Genomic DNA, 22,423 nt, shown 5'->3' with positions numbered 1-22,423 from the left:
ACTGCAAGGGTCAGCAGTGACCTTTCATCATCAAGTCCAACCCCACTACTGGAGTAATTAACACAGGAAGGTGTCCAGGTGGGTCTTGAATATCTCCAGAGAAGGACACTCTACAACCTGTCTGGGCTGTTCCAGTGCTCTGTTAGTCTGACAGTAAATAAGTTCTTCCTTGTTTGTATGGAACTTCTTTTGTTCCAGTTGCTGCCCATTGCCCCTTACTCTATTGCTGCAAACCACTTAAAAGAGTTTGGCCCCATCAACTTGACTCCTGCAGTTTAGGTATTTGTAAACAGTGATGAGATCCCCTCTGTTCTCCAGATTGAAGAGTCCCAGGTCTCTCAGCCTTTTCTCATAGAGAAGATGCTCCAAGTCCCTAGTCATCTTTGTTGCCCTCTGCTGGACTCTGCCTTGAAGATCCCTCTTTTTTGAACTGAGAAGCCCAGAACTGGGCACAGTATTCTACAAGTGAAGGGCAGAGTAAAGAGGGAGGAGAACTGATCTTGACCTCCTGGCCATACTCTTCTTGATGCACCCCAGGATACCCTTGGTCTTCTTGGCCCCAAAGTCACACTGCTGGCTCATGGCCAACCTGTTATCCACAAGGGCCCCCAAATCCTTCTCCTTAGAGCTCCTTTTCAGCTCAAATATTCTTTATAAGGTTGGTAGGCTTATAGCAATATTTAAGTTGCAAACTGTTCAACTGCTTTATCAATGAACAAGTTTTTGCTGACTTTATTAAAGACGTAAAGTCTCAAATGTGATTGAGGATTTTTTTTTTTTTCCTAAATAGGTCTTGCCTACCTTACTTTAACTCTCATTGTGAATGACTGGCAAGGAATGGAGTTTTGTTTTTACTAAATGGCTTAGACATGTAGAAGGGAAAAAACACACTTTTTAATGCATACTTTGCTGTCTCTCTTCCAAAGCTCTCAGGCAAAGGAGGAAATAAACACACTACCAAAAATCTTAAGTAAATGCACTTGAGTGTATGGTATCTTGATTTCGCTGGCACTGGTTACTGATATTCATCATACTTTAATATGAGCATAAATACAGAGACTAAGTTCTGAACGAGATCAGATATGATCTACTCCTGTCAAAGTAATTATATTTTTTCTTCTGCAGAGCACCAATGAATTAGGTCTTCAAATCATGGCTTTGTACTGCTGTACGTTTATCTCTTTCACAAAGAGAGAACTTACTCCAACAGCTTATCACAGTCTCAGTTGTTCCAGTCAAGTTTATCTTGGAACATTGCTTATAAGAAAGAACTTGCGGTCAGTGTATAACATCATTAGAGTACACTTCTTCCCTTCTTCCTGCTTACATGTTCTTTGCTACTGTTCTGTAGCTTACAAGCACACTTGGAAACTTCCTTAAACATTTATATTCTTGTGGGATGAGTCACATACTATTACTACATGAAATAATTCTAGTAAATATACAACATAAGTTGGAATTTACTTCCTCAAGCCTTTTTAAAAGGAAAAAAAAAATCAAATGTATCAAAACAACTGATACTGAAGTATATGTAGAAATGTATCTTTCTCATTTCCAACATGAACCACCACTCCCTTTTTTAAATAATCAAAAACAACTCCTAACAGTGAAATTGGCATCTAGCATCATCACACCTGGCTCACCATCTTATGGGTTAGGGAATGCTCTAATTATAGAACTGTGCCTACTGCAGTCACGTTGAGCTTTTGCTAGCAAAACAAAGTTTTGCTTTCACTCTGGTTTTGTCTTCAATTCCCTTGATTAACATTTTTCTCCCTTCAGCAGTGTTTGTTATTTCCCCAGCTGCAAGTGATAAGTACAGTGGACTTCAACACATAGGCGGTATGCAGGAAAAAAAAAATACAGTACCTTACTGTAAGTGAACTGCCAGTGCAATGCAAACTGCAGCACCCTTGCAATGAAGCTTTGTATATAATTAAATGACTGCATGGTGAAAACATGCTTCAACAGTCTGCTGAGTTTTTCCACCATGGTAGTGGTGGAAGAAATGGTGCCTCCATTTCTGCTGGCAGTCACATAGCAATTTGACCAAGTTGGATGATGGTTTGCAGAAGTTTTATGGTAAAAAAGATATGTATGATTGTGTATCGTTCAGTGCTGCTTTCCTTTTTCTGGCTGCAGCACTGCAGAGGGGTAGAGAAAAAGAGCCAGTGGAGGATGCTACATGTATCCATCTGTACGGTCTCAGTTTAAAAGAGCTCCTTTTGGTACTTTGTTCCTAATTCTTTGGATCTTTCTGGACAGTTCACAAGTGGAGGGGGGAGAGGGGGGTCAATGAGCGTACAGTAGGTGACTGCTATCAGTCATTCTCATTAGATTTAGATTATTTATGCTTTCTCTTTTTCTTCTTCTTCTTTTCTTTTTTTTTCTTTTCCTTCTTTCTCTTTTTTTTCTTGTGTTTATCTGAGGAAGTGGAGCTGCTGCTATCTTCATCATCATCTTCATCACTGTCATCACTGCTATCATCTTCTGAGGTGGAATCCTCAAGGAGCTGCTTCAGCTGCTGTATCCTGTGTTTAAAAAATATGAATGAGAATCCTTTCTAGACTCTCCTTGTAACAATTTATTCTAGCTTTTATCTCCTTCCTTCGTAGCTTGAGAAATGGAAGCTGCATACAAAGGGCAGGGGAACACTCCCTCTTTTGCTGAATTACAACTTCCATTACAATTTTCAGAGAGATGACAACCTCTTTTGAGATACACAAATGTTTAATTCAAGAACTTTCCATCCCATGGGATATCACAAACTAGCATATTCAACAATATGTAAATAAATCACTCTGAAAGTAATGCCTCCTATTTATTTCCACAGAAACTAACTACAATAAGTTAAAAGTAGCACAGTAAAACTATTTGACAGAGCAAATTCTACAAAGCTACAAAACACTATATTTCAACATAGTCACCACCATTAGCCATTCATTTTTGCCAGCTGTGAATGAGGGCCTGCATGACACACTCATTCAAATCTGCACCCACGGTCTCCTAGCAATGAGGCCATCATAGCAGCTGTGGACATTTTACCCACACAGTCCACCTTTCATTAGCCCAAACAGACAGAAATCCAGACTTTCTGGTGGGTGTTGTAGGATAGACCATCCAAGACTGGCAATGCGCATGTGGCATGGTGTTATCATGTTGCAAGATAAAGGTGGTCTTCTTCTCTGGCCTGACTATGGGAGTTCCAGTCTTCAGCTTAGTCAGCATTACAACGTAGCATCAGAGTTGATGGTTTGTCCAGGTTTGAGGAAATCCAGAAGCATTACCCCTTTCCTATTCCAAAAGACAGTGCACGTCACTTTACCTGCTTACGGTTGCATCTTGAACTTTTTCTTTGATGGGGAGTTCACATGTCCCCACTCCACAGACTATCATTTTGATTCCAGCTTGTAGTGGTATAGACATCATGTCTCAATACCAGTAATGATGCAATCCAAGCAACCATCACCTTCAGTCTTGTATTGGTTCAGTAGATCCTGACAAGCTTCTACAGTGTTCTTTCTGTTCCTGTGTGAGCATTCATGGGACTAACCTGATGTAAACTTCACAACATTCCAAAGTTTCCACCATTTCCAATGCATTGGCAACATTCAGCTCTCTACACAGCTCCCTGGTCGTAGTATGCCAATTCACCTGGACAAGCTGATCGAGATGCTCTTCATTTCATGGTGACAGCTGCGCATGGCTGCTGGAATATGCCTTGTCTTTCATGTCGATATCACCACTGCTGAAACGTACCACCCTCTACCTCACTGTGCTGACATCCACTGTTTGATCTCTAACCATTCAGCAAGCATTGATGAACATTAGTGGGTGTCAATTTTTCTGCACAGAGAAATTCAATTCCACACCTTTGCTTCAGATGCACTTCTATGTCAGACACCATTCTGTCAAACTGCTTCTCTGCTGCTGTCAGTTTCACAGCAACAAAGTGCAACAGAACATTGGTTAGAAGGTTCAATCTCTACTGCCATACCACCAGCATCCGCCTCTGATGTTGTGGGCCAACATAATAAAATAGGAGGCATTACTTTCAGAGCAGTCAATGTAATTTAATTAAGCACAGAATACAGAGGCAAAAGCAACCACCAGACTACTGTGAGAAGTTCTAACCTTATGCACACAGAGATGCATACTGGGATTATAATATCAAGAAAATAATTGCCCTGTTGACAAAGAGATGATGTCAACGAAGCTGCCTGAGCAGATTCTACTTTGACAAGTTCTCTTCCTTTGAGCTTTCACAGATTCCTGACAAATGTGGAGAGACTACTTGCTGTATATACTGAACAATGACCTCACATAAGGAACAGAATTCAGTGGCTAGAGCTAACTTTCTAAAACCATCCTTTCCTGTATACTGAAAGATTTTTGACGTAAAAACAACTAGTGAAACCAGTGAAAAAAAAAAGTTTTCATTAGACCTAAAACAGAACAAGATCCACGTACCCAAATATCATGGTATAAATGAAGGACTTTTCTTTAAAACTTTGTTCTGAGAACAAATGTAGAAGCTATTAAAGAGGCAGGAAGTATACAGAATGATTATTGAAAAAGTAGAAATGCATTAATCTCTGATAATAGAAAGAAATTGTCATTAAGAATGTTTGAGTTGGTGAGGGTAATACATCAACATTTCAACTACAAACTCTATATCAGTATCATATTATCAAATCAAACTGAAAATCCACTTTACTGCAGAGACACACTTACCTCATTTCTTTTTCATGACGTTTAGTTTCCCTTATTATATCATACATTGGATCTTCATGTGCCTTTAAAATGAAAAACAGGAGGCTCATTAATGTGGACTGATTTTTACTTTCTTACTTAGTTACATCACCGATGAAGGGGGCTCTCCTTAGGTATACTACTACTCTCCCTCTCCAGCCACAGTTAACTAAGAGGTCCCCAGCATAAACTGTAAGAATAGTTACTCGACACAGAAGGAATTCTGAAGTTCACAATAGTATATGCAGTACCCAGACAGCATATTTTAAAAAGCTGGATACAAACACATAGCAACCGTATTGCTATGTACCGGAAGTTGGAGCTGTCCTTACGTGCTATGTGCTATTACTATTGTTTCTTAACCAAGTTATTTTTAAATTGAATAGGCATTGCAGCAAAAGATAGTTGTGAAGGAAGATAGCAAATAAACTTGCAGATATCTAAGGCCAGCTCATGCCAAGCAAGAATGTGACAAAAAGAATCAAAGCTATCATTTCTGTTGGAGGATTCAGCATACAAATGAACAGAGAAATGGTATCAGATGCTGGTCAAGGTGGGAGGAGCCTGGATTCCATTTTCCAAAGATAGGAAGAAGGACATAAGACACAAAGTGATGATAACTTAAAATACAGTTTAACAGTGCAAAGCAAAAGAAATCACACTGAAAGAATCTGAAAAACGAAGATGCAGTCTCACATAGCAAAAGATCAGAATGGTACACAATGGATGGATTACACACCTAGACAATAGGCTTCACGATGTGGTTGGTCAGTGACAGCAGAAGGCTTGAAACAGCTGTAACACAGGCAGCTCAAGCTTTGCTTAACATTTTTGTTATGTTCTATTACAAATATTTATGCTGTAAATATTGACTGAATATGATGGTTGAAAGATGTTCTTGAAGATTTCCAATTTAAACATTATTTTCCTCTTGCAGAATAGATTTTTCTATAAAGTAGCCAAACATCCAACCACATCTGCAGCTTTTTCTTTATTAGGAGGTTTTTGGCCTCTATATTAAACTAGAGACAGAGGAAAAGCCCTTAACAGATCATCATCTATCAGGCCTCTCTTCACCTGCAATATTATTCATCATCTATGTCAAAAATACAAGCAATAATACTACAGTATTTGTACTCACTACTCTAAATTGTTCCAGTTTCTGATTGCCTTTAATAAAGAATGGGCATTCTTTATCCCCTGTTCTGTGTCCATAGCGTTTACACCTCCAGCCTTGGGAAAGAAGAAAAAAAAAAAGCAACAGTGAATTGCATGTCTGAGTCAGACCAGTATTTAAACAAAACAAAATACAAAGAGGAAATGAAAAACAAAAAGAGAGAGAGAGAGAGAAGTATTACACTGATAAATATAGCTTCCATAAAATAGAAGGCTATTACAGCCTTCAAGATGTTGATTGTCTTATATCAACGTGATGACAAACTATTTGGATCCTGACATCTGTCCGCCCCACATCCTGCCCTCCTTCAGTGTAAAAAGACAGCTATACGATGGCCCAATGACATCTGGAGCACTTTCAGCCTTACACTGCATAACTTTGACTTCTTTTCCCAAAGGCATCCAAAGCCCTTTTGTTGGGGCATGTGCCAGGAATTCTCGTGCACTTTCATTGCCTGGTACATCAGGTATGCAGTCTTCTGGTTTTGTTTCATCCTCCTATGGAAAAAGATGAAGACAATAACATCACCTTAACAAACAAACAAACAGAAACAACAACAGGAACAGCCTACCTTTGTAAGAATCAATATTCCAAGTGTACAGGCCTTAATTTAATATGGAAAATATTTTCTCTAACATTTATTTTTCTTGCCACACAAGAAGGATCTTTCTCCCTTGCCCTTTTTCTAGTTCAGATTTTCTGGATGTACTACTTCTATTCCTCTCCATTTATTCTAGCAATTTATTTCAATAAATGATAGAATTGAAAAATTAACAGACAAGCTGAGACTTGTTTGTCCTCTTTGTTGTAACAAAATATAAGAATTAGAAATAGCCTTAACAACATGAAGAAGTACATTGGGGGTTCAAAACACTAGATTATGGTTTCATTATGTACATTTGACAACAGCAATAATCACTATGGAAGTGTTTACACGAGTATTTTGAGCATAAGCAATGGAGAAGAATCCTGAAAAGATGCCATACAAACTGAAAATATGCTTCATCATGCATGATTTCCCTGTACCCATACCAAGTACTACATTAGTTTTCTGTCCTATGATTCTGTGAAGGAACCAGTATCATCCTATCTGATTCTGGGCATTTTGCTTGAGATTTAGGGAGTCGAAGAGGTTTGTTTGTAAATGAGGAGCTCTAAATTGTCCTCTGGAAGCACTTAATTATCTCTGTTATTTATATAGGTATTCTAGGCCCTTTAACTATAGGGCTAAAAGACAGTCTCTGAAAATGTTTTGTAAAGCTAAGGGTGTAGGGCAGTACAGGTACCAACCTTAATTAGCCCTGGGGGAGGTTTCTCATAGCTGAAAAGCAATAGAAATGTTGTTACTCTGTAGCTTAGCACAAACAAATTGACAAAATACAGCATCTCAATGGGATGGAGTTACAATTTTCACCACCCATTTCCCCTTAAATTTTACTTAATCAATAATCATCAACTGTAGCAGAACATGGATACCTGGACACAAGCAGGCTGAGACCCAGTGTTTTCAAACTGTCATGTTTGCCATATTGCAACAGGTATATCTTGTAAACACTCTTCTGTGGGGAAACAACTATTTCCACCGCAATGCTTCATAGGGATGTACACCCTGTTCAGATTCAGTTACTGTATATACAGCTCTCTCATCTCTCTCTGAGGTGCCCTGCTCTAAGACCTCCCCAGTGCAGACAGCCGAATCACAAACATTCCCAGCTGAGCACATCAAGTCAGCTTGCTTCTCACATCTAACTTCGCAACTAATGTCTGGTATAAAATAACAATTTTGATGTCTTCCCTCTGTATATGAAACCAAAGGACAAAATTTTATTTTATTTTATTTAAAATCCACTCTAGTGGAAACGGTGAACAATCTAGTGGACAATCTTTGATCCAGCATTCCCAGCAAATCAGGATAAAGAAGTTTTGCAAGCGCTTCAGTGGCTTTCACGTTGACAACAGAGATACTGGCTATCTTCCCTTCCCCTGAACAGAACTGCTAAGGGAGACACAGAATCACAGAACATCTCGAGTTGAAAGGCACCCACAAATCACCTAGTCTATCTCCTGACTCAATGCAGGATCACTCAAAAATCATACCCCGTGTCTGAGGGCAAGTCCAGACACTTCTTGAACTCTGGCAAGCACAGTGTCGCGTCCACTGCCCTGGGCAGCCTGTTCCATGCCCACCACTCTCTGGTGGGGACCCTGTCCCCCACTCCCAGCTGCCCCTCCCCTGACACAGCCCCATGCCGTTCCCTCGGGCCCTGTCGCTGTCACACAGAGCAGAGCTCAGCGCTGCCCCTCCGCTCCCTGCGAGGAGCTGCAGCAGCCCTGAGGCCTCCCCTCAGCTCCTCTGCTCTGGGCTGAACAAACCAGGGGACTTCAAATAAAACAGACCTACTTTCTGTAAAAACGGACAACATTTTAGGCTCTACTGATATCCCAGCTAGAGACATACAGGCAAGCTACCCACATATTTCTGCCCTGTTTTCAGGCCTAGGGATCCGAGTTGATCCACAGCTGGTGACAACCAAACCCTCCAGAGCAGAGCACGGCGCACACCGCTGAAAAGAGTAGCAGTTTAAGGGCTTTCACCGCTCGGCACTTCCGGGGCAAACCGCTTTCAGGACAGAACCCAGGGAACGCCGTGCTGGCGGCGGGCTGAGGCAAGGAGCCGGGGGTTTCGGCTGTCGGACTCCGCTGCCTGCCGTGGGTTGGGCCGGCGCCTCGCCAGGCCCAGGCCTATCTGCCGGCATTCGAGCGAGAAGCAAACAGAACGCTCGCTCCGCGCCCAAAAACGAGCCCCACTCCCCGCCGGGTGGGCTCGCAGCACAGGCGCCCGGTCAGGGAATGGCAGGCAACCCGCGGCAGCCTCCCCTCCTCCGCTCCTTACAAGGACTCCAGGTGCTGGAGCTTCTGGAGCTGCTGCGCCTCCTCTTTCTTCCTCTTCCTCTCATGCCGGCCCTGGCTCCTGCCGCCGCCGGCCGCGGACTCGTGGAGGCTCCCGTGCCGCGCCTGGCTGCCCCTCGCCGCTCCCTCCTCCCCCTCCTCCCGTCCCCTTCTCAGCCCGTGGGACATTAGCGCGGCGAGCAGGAAGACAACGAGACCGCAGGAACACCTCCTTCCCCGCCCTCCCCGCTGCGCATTTCGATTTCACTTCCCGGGCCGGGCGGGGCGCTCCGGCCAAGCGCCGCCTTCCTCCGGCGGCACTGCGAGCGCGGCCGGGCCCCGGCGCGGCCTACGTCGGTGCGGTGCTGTTTCGGTTTGCTGAGGGTCCGTTGGTGCTGAGGAGGTGTGGGTTACGGGACAGGCCACGGACCAGAAGTGCACGCCCTCCTAAAAAGCTCCCGCCGTGGCTCTGGTGCCTGACAAGCACAAGGCACATCCATTCTCTTCTGTGTGTGAGCACTGCCAGGGTGCTGCGTCTGTCCCACAGTTCTCAATTAATTCGATCGTACAATCATACAGTCAAATAGCAGATTTCACACCAGGATCATAGCAGTTGACCTGAGCTGCAGAACTCACTGAGGCCCACTTCTAAAGGCTCAGAGACAGAATCATTTTGCTACTCTCAGTTAAATATCTGTGCCCATTTGCATGAGGCAAATGCGAGGTAGTATGATTTAAGGCAATCCGCTTTGCATCAGGTAAAGCATATTACTGGATGTTTGTCGGAGGCTAAGAACTTTGCTACCATGATACTGCTGGTTTGTGGCAATGCCAAATGGCAATCAGTCCCATGCGTTGTCATGTGTCTTCAAGGAACGAGTGAAGCAGGAGAGGTATTTCCAGGCCCCACGATTATATTTAATATGTCTGAAAGAACTTAAATGAGACAATGATACATAGTATCAATTATTCACTCTATTTAGAGAAGTGGCAATAATTACTAAAAGTTATATACCATCTGGGTTGATGCCTACAAAATAGAGACTTCATTTTGGCAGCAAACTCGAGTGACACAATAGGCATTTTCAGTCCCCCTTTAATTCTGATGATATTTTGCTAGTTTCAAATGCCTTTCATTTCATGTTTTCTAACCAACAGATTAGTCAAACTTTGGAACAGCTTTCCAGAGCCTTTGGATGGTAACAGAAAAGATAATTAATTCCAAGATGGAGTGTTTCCCATTTATGAATGGTATTGTTGAGAAGGGATGCGTGCAATAAGAAAAAAAAGAAAGGAGATCTCAGGAAACCATACCAGTCTCACTTTCATTTACTCTTCACTGCCCTAGCTTGGCTGAAATGAACAGAGTTCTGCCAGTCTGGAGCAGGTAAGCGCCTGGCTTGGACACCAGAGGCACAGTCACAGCAGCATTGCGGGGCTGCAAGTGGAAGCAAAAAGACAGACAGTGGTATATTGTTCTCCTCCCACTGTTAAACTAGTGATTAGTAATTTAACACTTCATTTGTAGATAACTCCAAAGTTTCTTCTTCTTCCTTTGCTGAAAAAAGCCCTGGCTTCCTTTGACTGTTGCACACTAACCCAATGAGCCAATTGATTTAGTATCAGTCCTCAGGGAAGAACAAAAAGTAAAGAACAGTGAAGAAAGGGGGAGATGAAAAAGTATAATGATTATATTCAGCTCCATTGATCCTGGAGCAGAAGTCCTCAATACCTGGGAACTGCTTATTTAAAGGGTTTACATTAGCTGAAGCTCTGGTTCTGTGTATTTAGTAGGATGAGTATTTGAAGATGATATTTTTTTTCTTTATTTGACTACAGTGCTTCAGATATTTCAAGAAGTTAATTCTGGGGGAACTGTTCTCATATTGCAACTCCTGACTGTCAGAGCACTCTAATTCCAGCCTCAAAGCATCTAAGCAGACACTCTGCAATTGCTACTGCAGTTTAAACCATCTGAAGAGCTGGTATGTTTCACAATACCCACATCAACTGTATTTTTATAATAAACAACTGAATATTTGAACTACAAATGAGAATACTAGGGCCAAATTAATTTGCATCTATGTCACCCCATAGGCATCAGTGCGCCTGTGAGAGTGTAACAGTGGTGGAATGTCAGCCAATCTGTTTTTCTCCATTTTTGGATGGCTAGAGCTTTGAGATGGGATCTGTTTCTGATTATGTGTCAGATATTACGCAGAGGAGAGGAATCCAGAACCCACGTTAGCCTCCATGGGAAGTTAAGCACCTCATAATGGGATCCAGAACACACAGCAGCCTGTGCACAGTTTGAATCCAGTGTGGCTGGCGTACGGCTGCCAAAGACAGCTGATAGGATACATTCAGAGTAGTGTGACTCTGGTATTTCAGCTGCTTCAGACCCCAGGGAAATCCCCCTCATAACAGTAGTGACACTTCTGTCACCTGGAAACCTCAGCTGTACAGAGGTAAAAAGAGGGTTATATTTTAAGTGTTTGCACTGCCAGTTTATTTCATGAGAGACTTGAATGTGGTTCCTTCTTCAGTCTTGGTAACTGTGGCTCTTATCTCACCTGGAAAAAAATACTCTAACCCAGGCATGTACATGCCACGGTCCAGCACAGCCCATCCTGCAGCCTCCTCCTACCCCATGCCTCCCTGCTGAGGAGTGCAGCCCAGCCCTGGGCATGCTCCCACTGAGCATTCTGTTGCTCAAAAGGGCAACAAAACCACAAAACTAGTGGGATATTAACGATTCTTTTGTTGATACTAATGCATCACCTCAGTTCGATGTCAGTGGCTGCCAATCTTAGTGAGTTCTCAAAGTGCTCATCAGAGGTTTTTGATGAAATCTTCCCTATACTTCATCCTCAAAAGCAGTAGTTCCCAAATGTATATACTGCCAAAATGCCACAACATGAGTAAGACGTATTTCTCTAATACCCATCTGCCAAGAGAGGTCTTATAAAGGTCTGGTAAAGAGATTACAACTGATTGCAACTCTATACATTCCATTTGAAAATTCACAGGTACTGTATTTTGGGTTTGGTTGGGTTTTTTCTGTTAGTTTTTCCCAATCTTGAAACCTATTCTCAAATTCCTGTGTCCAAACGGAAAGCAAGGTTGCATATTTTTCTCAGTTCACAGGACTATGTTTTGCCACTGTATTAAATTGCACACAATTATTTGCCATCACGAGTCAGCACAGCCCTGCACCCTCCCCACGACCTGGTTTCAGCCCAGGCAGTGCCTATTGTGCACCAATCTTGAATAAGTGCCTCTCCTTTCTTGGTATGTTAGAGTTTGCACTGGGACTCCTGTGTCTCCTCCTGGACTCCTGTGTCTGGAACAACTTTGCTTTGTGAGGTGAGAGCTGAGCCCAGGCCTTGAGGCTAGGGAAGGACCTAGGCATATGACAGCTCAGGGCAGGCTGCAGACACTGCGTTTTCTCAGCACTGGGCACAGAAGGTCAGCAAGGATGTAGGACAGAAGTGCCCCCTCCTCTCACTGTAGTGTGTCACCAAGGGACTGGTAAGGCCTCAGCAGCCCCCAGCACCCAGTGATTGTTACAGGGGCAGTAGTTGGCATAGAATCATAAAATCATAGAATCACCAAGGTTGGAAAAGACCCACAGGATCACCCAGTCCAACCATCCACCCATTACCAATAGTTCTCACTCCACCACGTCCCTCAACACTGTCCAAATGTTCCTTGAACACCTCCAGGGGTCAGTGACTCCACCACCTCCCTGGGCAGCCCATTCCACTGTCTGACCACCCTTTCAGAGAAGTAGTATTTCCTGACATCCAGCCTGAACCTCCCCTGGCACAGCTTGAAGCCATTCCCTCTAGTCCTATCACTGATTACATGAGAGAAGAGGCTGACCCCCAGCTCACTACAACCTCCCTTCAGGTAGTTATAGAGAGCAGTAAGGTCTCCCCTGAGCCTCCTCTTCTCCAGACTGAACAATCCCAGCTCCCTCAGCCTCCCCTTGTAAGGCCTGAATGTCTCTGCCACTCCAATGTTGGCCACCATCTGCTTGCTAGGAGCTACCATGTGTGCCCTCAGTGACACTGCAGGAACCACCAGTGTGGCTGCCCTGACGTAGCTCCCCATTCAACTTGCCACTGGGACCAGTGCAGGCATGTGGCACTCCACAGTGTGAACTGTGAGGGGCTGCATGCGATCTGCGGGCTGGACATGCCTGCTCTAACTTCTGGCTACTGTGGTGGTCCCACTCTCCATTTGTGTTCCTCTCCACAGAAAAACGGTAAAGAAAAGTACTTGAGATTCAGACAAGTGTGTCTGAATTTGGCTCTAAGTACACTAGAAGGGGTGCCCATCCCAGTACTGGAAACTGTAATTCTTAATGTAAAATACAGAATCAATGCTACGAGCACCATTACGCTGGTCAGTAATATTGTTCTCCTGCACAGCTGAACCATCAGTGTGGTGTTTCTTGCCATACATCATCACAGAAAGGGAGTGAGGGAGCAGACTTTTGAATGAACATCATGGCCACAGCTGCTTTGGTACAGCTTTGGTCCTGTCAGAGTTCAGGACTTTGTAAATATCTATGGGTGCAATCCATTTTAGGAAAATTGGGCAGAAAGGCATCAGAGCTTTGGATTCTGGCACTGCACAGAGATGATCTAGGCACTGAGTTGTTTGCTTCTGCAAAAAGTAAGTTGCCGTGAGTATTGAAAAATGAGCACTTGCAGGAAAGCATTACAGCTAAGCAAGGAGGAGTGTTTGGAAATTAGGATGGGGCAGCAGCTGAGAAGAGTTACTTGAACTGCAGTTTTAGGCTGAAGTCCCCTTATAAGACCACATTCCATTTTAAGCACTTAAGATTTTTACTGGATCTATTACAAAGACTGACACGCTGGTATTCAGTTGTCTTCTTTTGTGTAAATTCTGTCCTCCAAGGCTCTAATAGTTGATTCTATGGATTAGCTTCACCCACCCTTCTGTGGAGGTACTATCTTTTTGATTTCCAGGGCTTTGTAGTGGTAGTTCAAAGTTCCATCAGAACTGTCATGCTTACTGTCTTTTCATGTCATTACTTAGTGAAAATGGTCCATATTCCATCTCCCTTCACTATTTTACCTCACTTAAAACTTAAGAGATGTTAAATCACTGAGCTTTTTCACAAGCTTTTGCCCTTGCTTTCTGGTCTTTACAAATAAACATGTAACCGTAAGTATTCTAAGCCTTTTTCTTTTTTGTTAAGTACCATTGACATATTTTCCAAGAACAAGGCTTTATTTGATGGACGTTTATTTGTGTAGTACACTGTTGATACGACACCACATCTTCAATTATATACTGACAACAGGATATGTCACTACCGAGGCAAAGTTTCATTCAGTCTTCTTGGTAGTTTGCCTCCATAAGGACTGAGCACGTTTGTAAACCGTATGCAGTAGGAACACTGAAATGCTAATTTCAGCACATTATGTAACAATAGTGGGGAAGGGAAATTTTGGCTGACAACCCTTGGACGATCTCCCACATTCCTACAAAATATACCATCATTTGTGGGATCGCTTGTGCCCAGGCTGAGTGGGCACAACTTTGGTTTCATAAGAAATGGCCAGACACAAAGAAATCCACAGCTCTCTATTCATCTGTTTCTGACAGACGAGAGGTTAAGTCAGGATTGCTGCAATTTGAACTCCTTATTAGAGGGATGATAATTCTTCCAGATTGGATGTTCCTCGTGTATTAAATCTATATATACTTCTGCTTAAACCCTAGTGGGTGTAGTCTTACTGTCATCAAAGCTAGCAGGAACATTGCTACTGAATTCAGGAGGGATCAAGGCCAGATTCTTTGCCTGGTAGCCTCATTTTTTCATCACTGCAAGAAATTCCTCTTTCCAAGCTTAGGTGATATTCTTAAATCAGTAATCGATTTGTAAGAACTTTTCCCTTGCAAAAGCAGATTTGTTTCCTGAATGTTGCTTCCTGAAATTCTTTAAGATGTTGACTGATAAAACAGTTCCTATTTTAACGATGCCCAGAGCACCAAATGAAACAGTCAAGCTCAACCTCAGTGCCAGCATATGCTCTTGGTATGTCCCCTGCAAGCTGCCAGCTTTCCGGGGGAACATTGGTTTAGTTGCCTAGAAAGACTCCAGTGTTTTTTAATGGATCACAGAAACTGTAGAAATTAAATAAGGAAAGAAAGCAATACTTTCTAAAATTTTAAGGCAAAGATTCTTAGTTTGCTTTGCCACCTCTTTTAAACAGGAAGATGATTTTCTCTTCTTAAAATCACTGATTGGTTAGTTCCATTCACAACAGCTGTACTCATTTAAACCCTAACTCTTTTCCAGAACAATCCAAGGTTCACAGCTCTTTAAGCTTAACATACTTGCCATATGTCAAGTTACCAACAGCTTCTTTCTAGGCAATCGAAAAGAAAGAAATGGAAACTCACAGCTCTGGACCCTCTCCTTTCTCTGCCCCTATCAAGAAGGTCATTACAGAAAGCCTAGAGTAGCAGTAGTACAGTAGTGTAGAAAGTGTTAGTGAAGCAAGTGTTTCGTTGACTCAGAACTGCTCTGATGAGAAGAGAATTCTCATATAAAAATATTGAAATTCACACCAAACACACAAAAATTCCATTTTTCAGTGGCACTCTAGTTTTGCAATGAATGCCATCCAGGAATGCTCCATTGTAGTGACTTTTACCTGAAGATTACTGCCAGCTGTAACTATGAAGATATAGAAATGGAAGGATAAATATATCATTATAGATATAGAAAGCACAATTTTTCCTAGTCCATTGTGCCTCTGGGCAGATTCATGCCTGTCCTGTGCTCCTATGTATCATTCATGTAATGTGTAAAAAATTCAATTCAGCATCCTCTAATGGGGCTTTCTCCTGTCAGCCTTGTGAGTTAATTTTTGGTCATGCTTGAATAAACTAAGAAATGAGAGGTGTTCTGCCAGTTATGAAGTAATTTTAATAATGTACCAGTGGTATTGCCAAAACAAGTAGATGTTGGCTACAGGTGGCTGTGTTAATAAAACATGAATCAAGTTTTCTGGAATCAACAGTTTGAAGGTTGCGGGGAAAAAAAAAGCAAACAATACAGAGGAGTATATGTTGAGCCTCCAAATATAAGTACAAGATAACAGTGCAGGCATTAGAAAATGTAAGCACGGGACAGTAATGTATCAGCATGAACTTAACCAGCTGCATGTGAATGGCAAAATATGGTGGGGAGCTGAAAGCACCCAGTTTTCTAAGTCTGACCTAAAACTATTTTTCTGTGCCTATAAATTGGTTATTGGAATATTACTTTAGAACTGTTTGAGAGATGGACACTTTTCTATCTAAAATTCAGAAAACTAGTGATTAACCAATGAATCCTCATGGAATCAGGTTCCAAAATGGTGTTGAAATATTTAGTGGAAGCGTAGCATTAAGAGTTGATGTCTGAATACATGACTTTTCTCTCTTAAGATGCAAAAAGAAAACAAAAATTCGTGCAAGAGTCAAGAAATGCTTACTAACTAGTGGAGATGATTGCAGTGATCTTGCACTGGCACTCTGATAATAACCTGCTTTTAGGCTTGCATACAATACCAAGAACCAGTAAGCACTATTCTGTAACACCTATGCACTACAGGCAGTTCCCAGGGGATTCTCAAATTAATATTAATGCAAGAGTGGAAAAATAACAAGGTGTTCTGTTTCCAGTTTGCTTAGGCAGTGGCTGCTTGCAGCTGCAGTGCTGGTATGCAGGGAGGTGACTGACCTGACTCGCCTCTTTCACATCACCTCTGCAAATAATCCCTTCATCCAAGACAGCAAAAGGAATTTGTTGTGCGCTGACTTCAAAACACAGGCCGGTTTCACCTCTGGTAGAACAGACATCCTTACATTTCAAGACAGTTTATATAGTTCACTTTGCGCCAAGCGCTTGCAGGGGAACTGTTTCCTCTCCTCCTCCCAACACATACAGCTTCCAGAAGACATTTTATAGACAAAACGTTATGGGCAGAGAATGGGGGAGGCCATCCTGAGTGGGTTCTGTCTTCTGGGCTGGGAGTCACAGTCCACACCTACTTTACAAACCAGCTTTATTAAGGCAGCTTTGTTTAAAAGAATGCTGGAACAAAACATTATTATTTTTAACTATAGAGACATAACAGTTCCAGCAGACAGAGTACAGATTGGGCATGATAAAACTTTGGCATGATAACTTACTTACTCAATTGTGACCAATTGTTTTTCAGACCTTAGTGACTATGTTGCTTCTGGATTTGCTTTTTAGTCTTCAAATAAATGCATAATGCTTCTACCCTCCTCTTTGATTTGGTGAAAGCCTTTTGTAATAGGTAATAATAATAAATTTAAGTAAAACAGTAGGCTCCTTGCTTGCAGCAACTACTTGTGTCTGCAGCTTGAGCAACACACAGTTGTGAGACTGTGCATCCTACATATGACAGTTCACCATTTTCCAAATTTTGTATGGCACAAGGCTAATATAGAGCTCATTACTTTTCTTTTTTTTTCTTTTTCTTTTTTGGTGTGCAGTCTCCTACATCATTTCCATTGTAGATGCAAATCCTCACTCTTGGGGAATTTAGGACAGCATACAGCAGGCTTCCTCACTGCTCGTGCATAGACCTATAAAAATCCATAGATCATGGGCTGTGGCTTTACCACATGCATCCCTTGTTATGAATATATAAATCTCTCTGCAACTTAATACAACCACTCTGCTGTATACATATACATATAAATACTCTGAATTTGTGTGTACCTGCAATATATTTAAAGCATGTTTAAGTATGTAAGGCCAGGCTGGATGTGGCTCTGGGCAGTCTGGTCTGGTGGTTGGCAACCCTGCACATAGCAGGGGGGTTGAAACTCGATGATCATTGTGGCCCTTTTCAACCCAGGCCATTCTATGATTCTATGATTCTATGATTCTATGACTCTATGTTCTTGTTCATATGAATTTTAATGGTTTTTTATTCAGCATATTTCCCATTTTGCCTCCAGCCTCCTACGTTACATTAGGTAGCTTATGAGTAGACTGCTGGCATTTTAGCTTTCCTGAAAAAGTGAGTTTTAACCTCTGTGGTCTCTATTTTCAAAAGTATTTAGGTTTGAAAACCTGGTTCACTGTGCCCATTTCTTTTTCATGAAACAAAGACAGTGGCATTTCCATTTTTAACACATACATATATATACTTCCCAATAAATGTATGTATGCTGCATGGAAATTAATAGCATTTAAATGTATAGCTGCAAGAAAGAGTAGAAAAGCTCTCCTGCCCATGGACACTTACAGTAGGTGTTTTCTTTCAGTTTTGCACTGGCACATGAACACCGAGGCCAACACAATTGCTATAATGTAATTAGAAAGTACTTTGGTTCAGAGTTGGCTTGCTACAATTGTGCTTACTGCTGGTGTAGAAACTATCATAGTTGCAATGCAAGGAGGAAAGAAGGCCTGAGAGATGTCTGGAAACAGTGCAGTCCAGGCTTATGCTTTTGTCAGCCATTTTCCTTACAGGCATCAACAGTGTTGGTGGAAGACAACAGTCAGCTGTAATTTATGTTTGTTTGTTGGAAGCTACTACCTCACAGAATCACTGATTCGTAGAATGATAGAATGGCTTGGGTTGGAAGGAACCCCAAGGATCATCAAGTTCCAAGCCCCCTGCCGCAGGCTCCCAGCTCAAGTACTAGATCAGATTGCCCAGGGCTCCATCAAATGTGGCATTTTCTAAGTGCTGTCCACCCAGTGCCAAAGTGAGACAGATTTCCTAAATCATTTGTATCATAATTTAATGCAGCACAGTTTCAATGCCGGGCTGATAAGCACTAATTAAAACAGCTCTGTTGGTGTGACATTAAGCTGTGACCTCCAGCAGAGGCATTTGTGGGTACCTGTGGGCAAGTCAGATTTGGGGCAATGTGGAGTCTGGGATAAGATACTGTCTGACACTGTTACTTGATCTTTCTTTAACTTTCCCTTGAGCATCTACAGCATGTGGAGTATAAGCTGAAAATAAGCTGGAGCAAGTGAAATATATCTACAGTATCAGCAATTTAAGGTGCATCCATTTCTCTCATGCTCTGAGCGCTGCTGTGCTTACTGCCAAACTGCTGCCACTTCAGCAGAGGAAAAAAATCAATAGAAAATTTGCTTGTCACGTAGCCTCTGGAGGCACCAGAGCAATCCAGCACGGCTCCTGTATGAGTAAGGAGCCCCGTGTCACAGTATTTCTCATGGCCCAGCAAGGAGGAAGCCCATGTGCCAGCACCGAAGGCATGTGGGGTCTTGTCTGTCCCTTACAGGTCACACTACTGGCAGTAAAGCGCTGTTAACTTATGTGTAACTGACAGAACTTATACGAAAATATATTTTTGTACAAAGAGCTATTTCTGACTCCAGGTCTTCTGAATTGATCATAAAATAAAATATCAGTTGTTCAAAATGTTGTTCACTAAAACCGGTGTTTATTAGGAATATATTATAGACACATGTTGGCCATATCATTTAAAATCTCTACTAATACACTGTGCCTTTGTGGTTGCTTCACAGTATCTGGAAACCTTCACGATCTTTGCATATATTTGGAAGAAGAAGTTATCACTGAGCTACAATTGGGGTTTTCAGTCTCCTTGCTTAATATTCAGCTCAGCAGGGAGAGCGCTATGTTCACATTTGTTGTAGCTGGAGGCTATTCTCTGAACAGCTTCTTAAGAGTTTTGAAGTGAGTACATACCGAGAAGAACAGTTGTGGAAACCCGCAGAAAAGAAAAACCATTCACATAATCTCCCTGCAGATCACACAGCCCAAACCAGCATTACACTGTGGTCTTTCTTAATATTACCTACTAGTTACAAGCAGAGACGTTTTTTAAAAGGGGTGTGATACCAATTCAAGCTGTGTTTCCCATTGCTCTCAGTTTTGTACTTGCAGTATCTAAATCTTCCTGTCATGACTTAAAGATATCTACAAGCTCCAGCATTTGACACACTCTTTCTAAGAAAAAAAAGAAATACCTCTGTTTTTCTTGTTCTATGTTTGATCGTTTAGAAAACATTGTAAATCCACGCTACACCTTTCTCTCTGCATGCTACCTTTTTGGAAAACCTCCAGGTCAAATCACAATATACACCTCCGGCACCTCGGGACTGGATCTTCAGGCCTGCAGTCTCAGCTCCGTGATGGGTGATGAGAACAGTCAGTGGTTAAGAACTGGATAAGCTCAAAGGCTACACAGCAGAACATTTCACTAGTCACAACCCCCCCCCCCTGTATTTCTGTGAGTGAATGTACTGCAGATGTTTTCGTTTCCATTAGGCCCAGCACCTCGCAGCTGTCTCCTGCTCAGCTTCGAGCACATTCCAGGGAACAGAGCAGGATCTCAGGTTACACTCAGGCAGCATCTTGCCTACCTCAGACTCATGCTGAGACTTAATTTCCTTTTCCCACGTTCCCATAAATTATTCTTTATGTGAAATGATTTATCAGCATGCTCCTTAGCTTTCCTCAGTGCTCCCGAGACATGATTTGTACCTGCTGAGTGGGAAGGAATTTTCTTATCTAAATTCTTGGTACTTGAGCTACTGGATGAGCTCGAACAGTAATACTGCTGTGATACATAAGTAGAGAATCAGAATTGGTATTGGTACTTCCTTGCCCTTAAAAAGGCTCAGGGAACTGCATCGGATCCTTGCATTATATTTTAATTTGATATAGCAAATCCCAAAGCTAGAAGAGCTGCAGCCCCTGGAACATGAAGCACACAGCATCCTACAAAGGGAGACAGTGTGCAGTGGCATGAATCCCAACAACTTAATCCTCATCTTATGTCATGCCTGCAAGATTCCTCAAAGAAAAGTTTTCAGAGGGAGAATGGACCTTAGCTGCACCTCGCACTGTGGTCTGGGAGGGATAATCCTTGCTGTAGGAGAAGGAGTTTCAGATGTGCCTGTGCTTATCCCCCACTCTCCCTGCATTAGTCAGTGCTGTGCTTTGAGCTGGCTGCAGGGCAGGTGATCTGATAATGCTCTGTGTCCCCCAGAACGCCTGCAGGGAAGCTGGGTTACTGCTCAAACAAACTAAGGTACAAATAGGTCTTCCCTTTCTGTGTATGTGTATGCTTTGAAAAAGAAGTAAGCTACTAAAAATGAATTTCTGAGAAAAATACCCAGTACCTTTGGTGTTCTGCTGCCATTGTGCTACCAGGATAAACAAGGAGGACAGAGAGCAACCACATCCACCTGGCTGAGCACTACCACTCTATCTATGCCCACAACAGGATGGAGAAATGGCTCCCCTCGACATCAACATGCACTGCTGTAACATACAGCTGTCCTGAGGCAGTGGAAGCAACATCAGAGATGGAGAAATGTTACTGACACAGGCGACGGGTAACAAGAACAAAACTGAGTATAAATTGAGTCCAAGGAATTGTTTTAAGTTCACAGAACTTGAATAAATGGGCATAAATAAAGAATGTGTCACTGGTTGGCCAAAAGAATTGGCAAATGTAAGCCTTATCTTCACGTTGGCTGTGTCAACATGCTTAAGTGGTGAATTGTGAGTTCTTAAGAAAATGAAGAAAATTAAGAAAATTAAGAAAATGAAGCATGCCCATACAGCCCAACGTCAACATGGGTAGCAGTTGCCAGATCATCTAAGCACTGTTTCACAGGGCTGATTTAGAATCATAGGAACACAGAATTCTTAAGGTTGGAAAAGACCTCTGAAGTCATCTAGTCCAACCATCACTCCATCCCCGCCATGCACACTATGTCCCTCAGTGCCACGTCTACATGGTTCTTGAACACTTCCAGGGACAGTGACTCCACCACTTGCCTGGGCAGCCTGTTTCAATGCTTGACCACTCTTTCTGAGCAGAATTTTTCCTAATATCCAAGCAGAACCTCCCCTGGCACAACTTAAGGCCATCATCTCTTGTAGTATCGCTAATTACCTGGGAGAAGAGGCCGACCCCCAGGTCCTTTCACGGAGCTGTAAAGAGAGAACATGCAGCATGGTTGTCGTTGGGATGAGAATATGATTGTAACCACAAACCTGGTTGACTTGAAATAGCCGCCTGAGCTGCTGACTTCTTTTGCTTAGGTCACCTCAAAAGGCCTTTTCTTAGGAGTATGTTAGTATTATATGAGAGATTTGAGAACACTTTAAAAACATTAGATTTGGCCACATCTCTGTGGCCAGAGTGGGTGCTGTCAAACAACTGTCTCAGGTGCATGTAGCCAGGACCATGGACCCTCCCAGGTGAGGTGCTCAGGCATTTGCTGCCATAGCAGGGCAAGGGAGGTGGTTGTCCCCCTCTACTCTGCCTTGGTAAGGTAGTCTGGAGTACTGTATCCAAACCTGGGGCCCCCAGTACAGGAGGGATGTGGAGCTGTTGGAGCAGGTCCAGAGGAGGGCCACGAAGATGAACAGAGGGCTGGAGCACCTCTCCTATGAGGAAAGACTGAGGGAACTGGGTTTCCAGACTGGAAAAGAGAAGGCACTGGGGGGGACCTCACTGTGGCCTTCCAGTACTTGAAAGGAGCTTATAAACAGGAGGGAGAGGCTGACTTTTTGT

At 42.6% G+C, this 22,423-nt stretch overlaps 1 protein-coding gene and 1 long non-coding RNA gene across 2 annotated transcripts; one reads left to right on the top strand and one right to left on the bottom strand.

Annotated features, from left to right (window-relative positions):
* Positions 1–874: 874 nt before the first annotated feature.
* On the bottom strand, positions 875–9,061 carry RP9 (retinitis pigmentosa 9 (autosomal dominant)). The gene is made up of 6 exons (XM_418845.8): positions 8,823–9,061; positions 7,220–7,250; positions 6,297–6,426; positions 5,894–5,985; positions 4,735–4,796; positions 875–2,531 (listed from the first exon to the last, which is right to left on the bottom strand). Exons 1-6 carry the CDS (start codon positions 9,005–9,007, stop codon positions 2,345–2,347), a joined length of 687 nt encoding a protein of 228 aa, XP_418845.4. The 5' UTR covers positions 9,008–9,061; the 3' UTR covers positions 875–2,344.
* On the top strand, positions 8,896–10,869 carry LOC121109546. Its single transcript, XR_005855947.2, has 2 exons — positions 8,896–10,205; positions 10,658–10,869. It is a non-coding gene; the product is annotated as an uncharacterized LOC121109546 (long non-coding RNA).
* Positions 10,870–22,423: the final 11,554 nt, after the last annotated feature.

Source organism: Gallus gallus, chromosome 2 (assembly GCF_016699485.2).
Source record: "Gallus gallus isolate bGalGal1 chromosome 2, bGalGal1.mat.broiler.GRCg7b, whole genome shotgun sequence".
Lineage (NCBI taxonomy): Eukaryota > Metazoa > Chordata > Aves > Galliformes > Phasianidae > Gallus > Gallus gallus.
Note: the sequence above shows the minus strand (reverse complement) of the source record. Positions and strands in the feature narration are given on the sequence as shown.

Excerpts from the sequence above, each read along its gene's own strand:
- RP9 (XM_418845.8), bottom strand. The coding sequence starts at position 9,007 with ATGTCCCACGGGCTGAGAAGGGGACGGGAGGAGGGGGAGGAGGGAGCG. Across the intron at positions 4,797-5,893 it reads AACTGGAACAATTTAGAGTA|GCACATGAAGATCCAATGTA; the intron begins GTGAGTACAAAT and ends TTCATTTTAAAG. Across the intron at positions 2,532-4,734 it reads CGTCATGAAAAAGAAATGAG|GATACAGCAGCTGAAGCAGC; the intron begins GTAAGTGTGTCT and ends TTTTAAACACAG.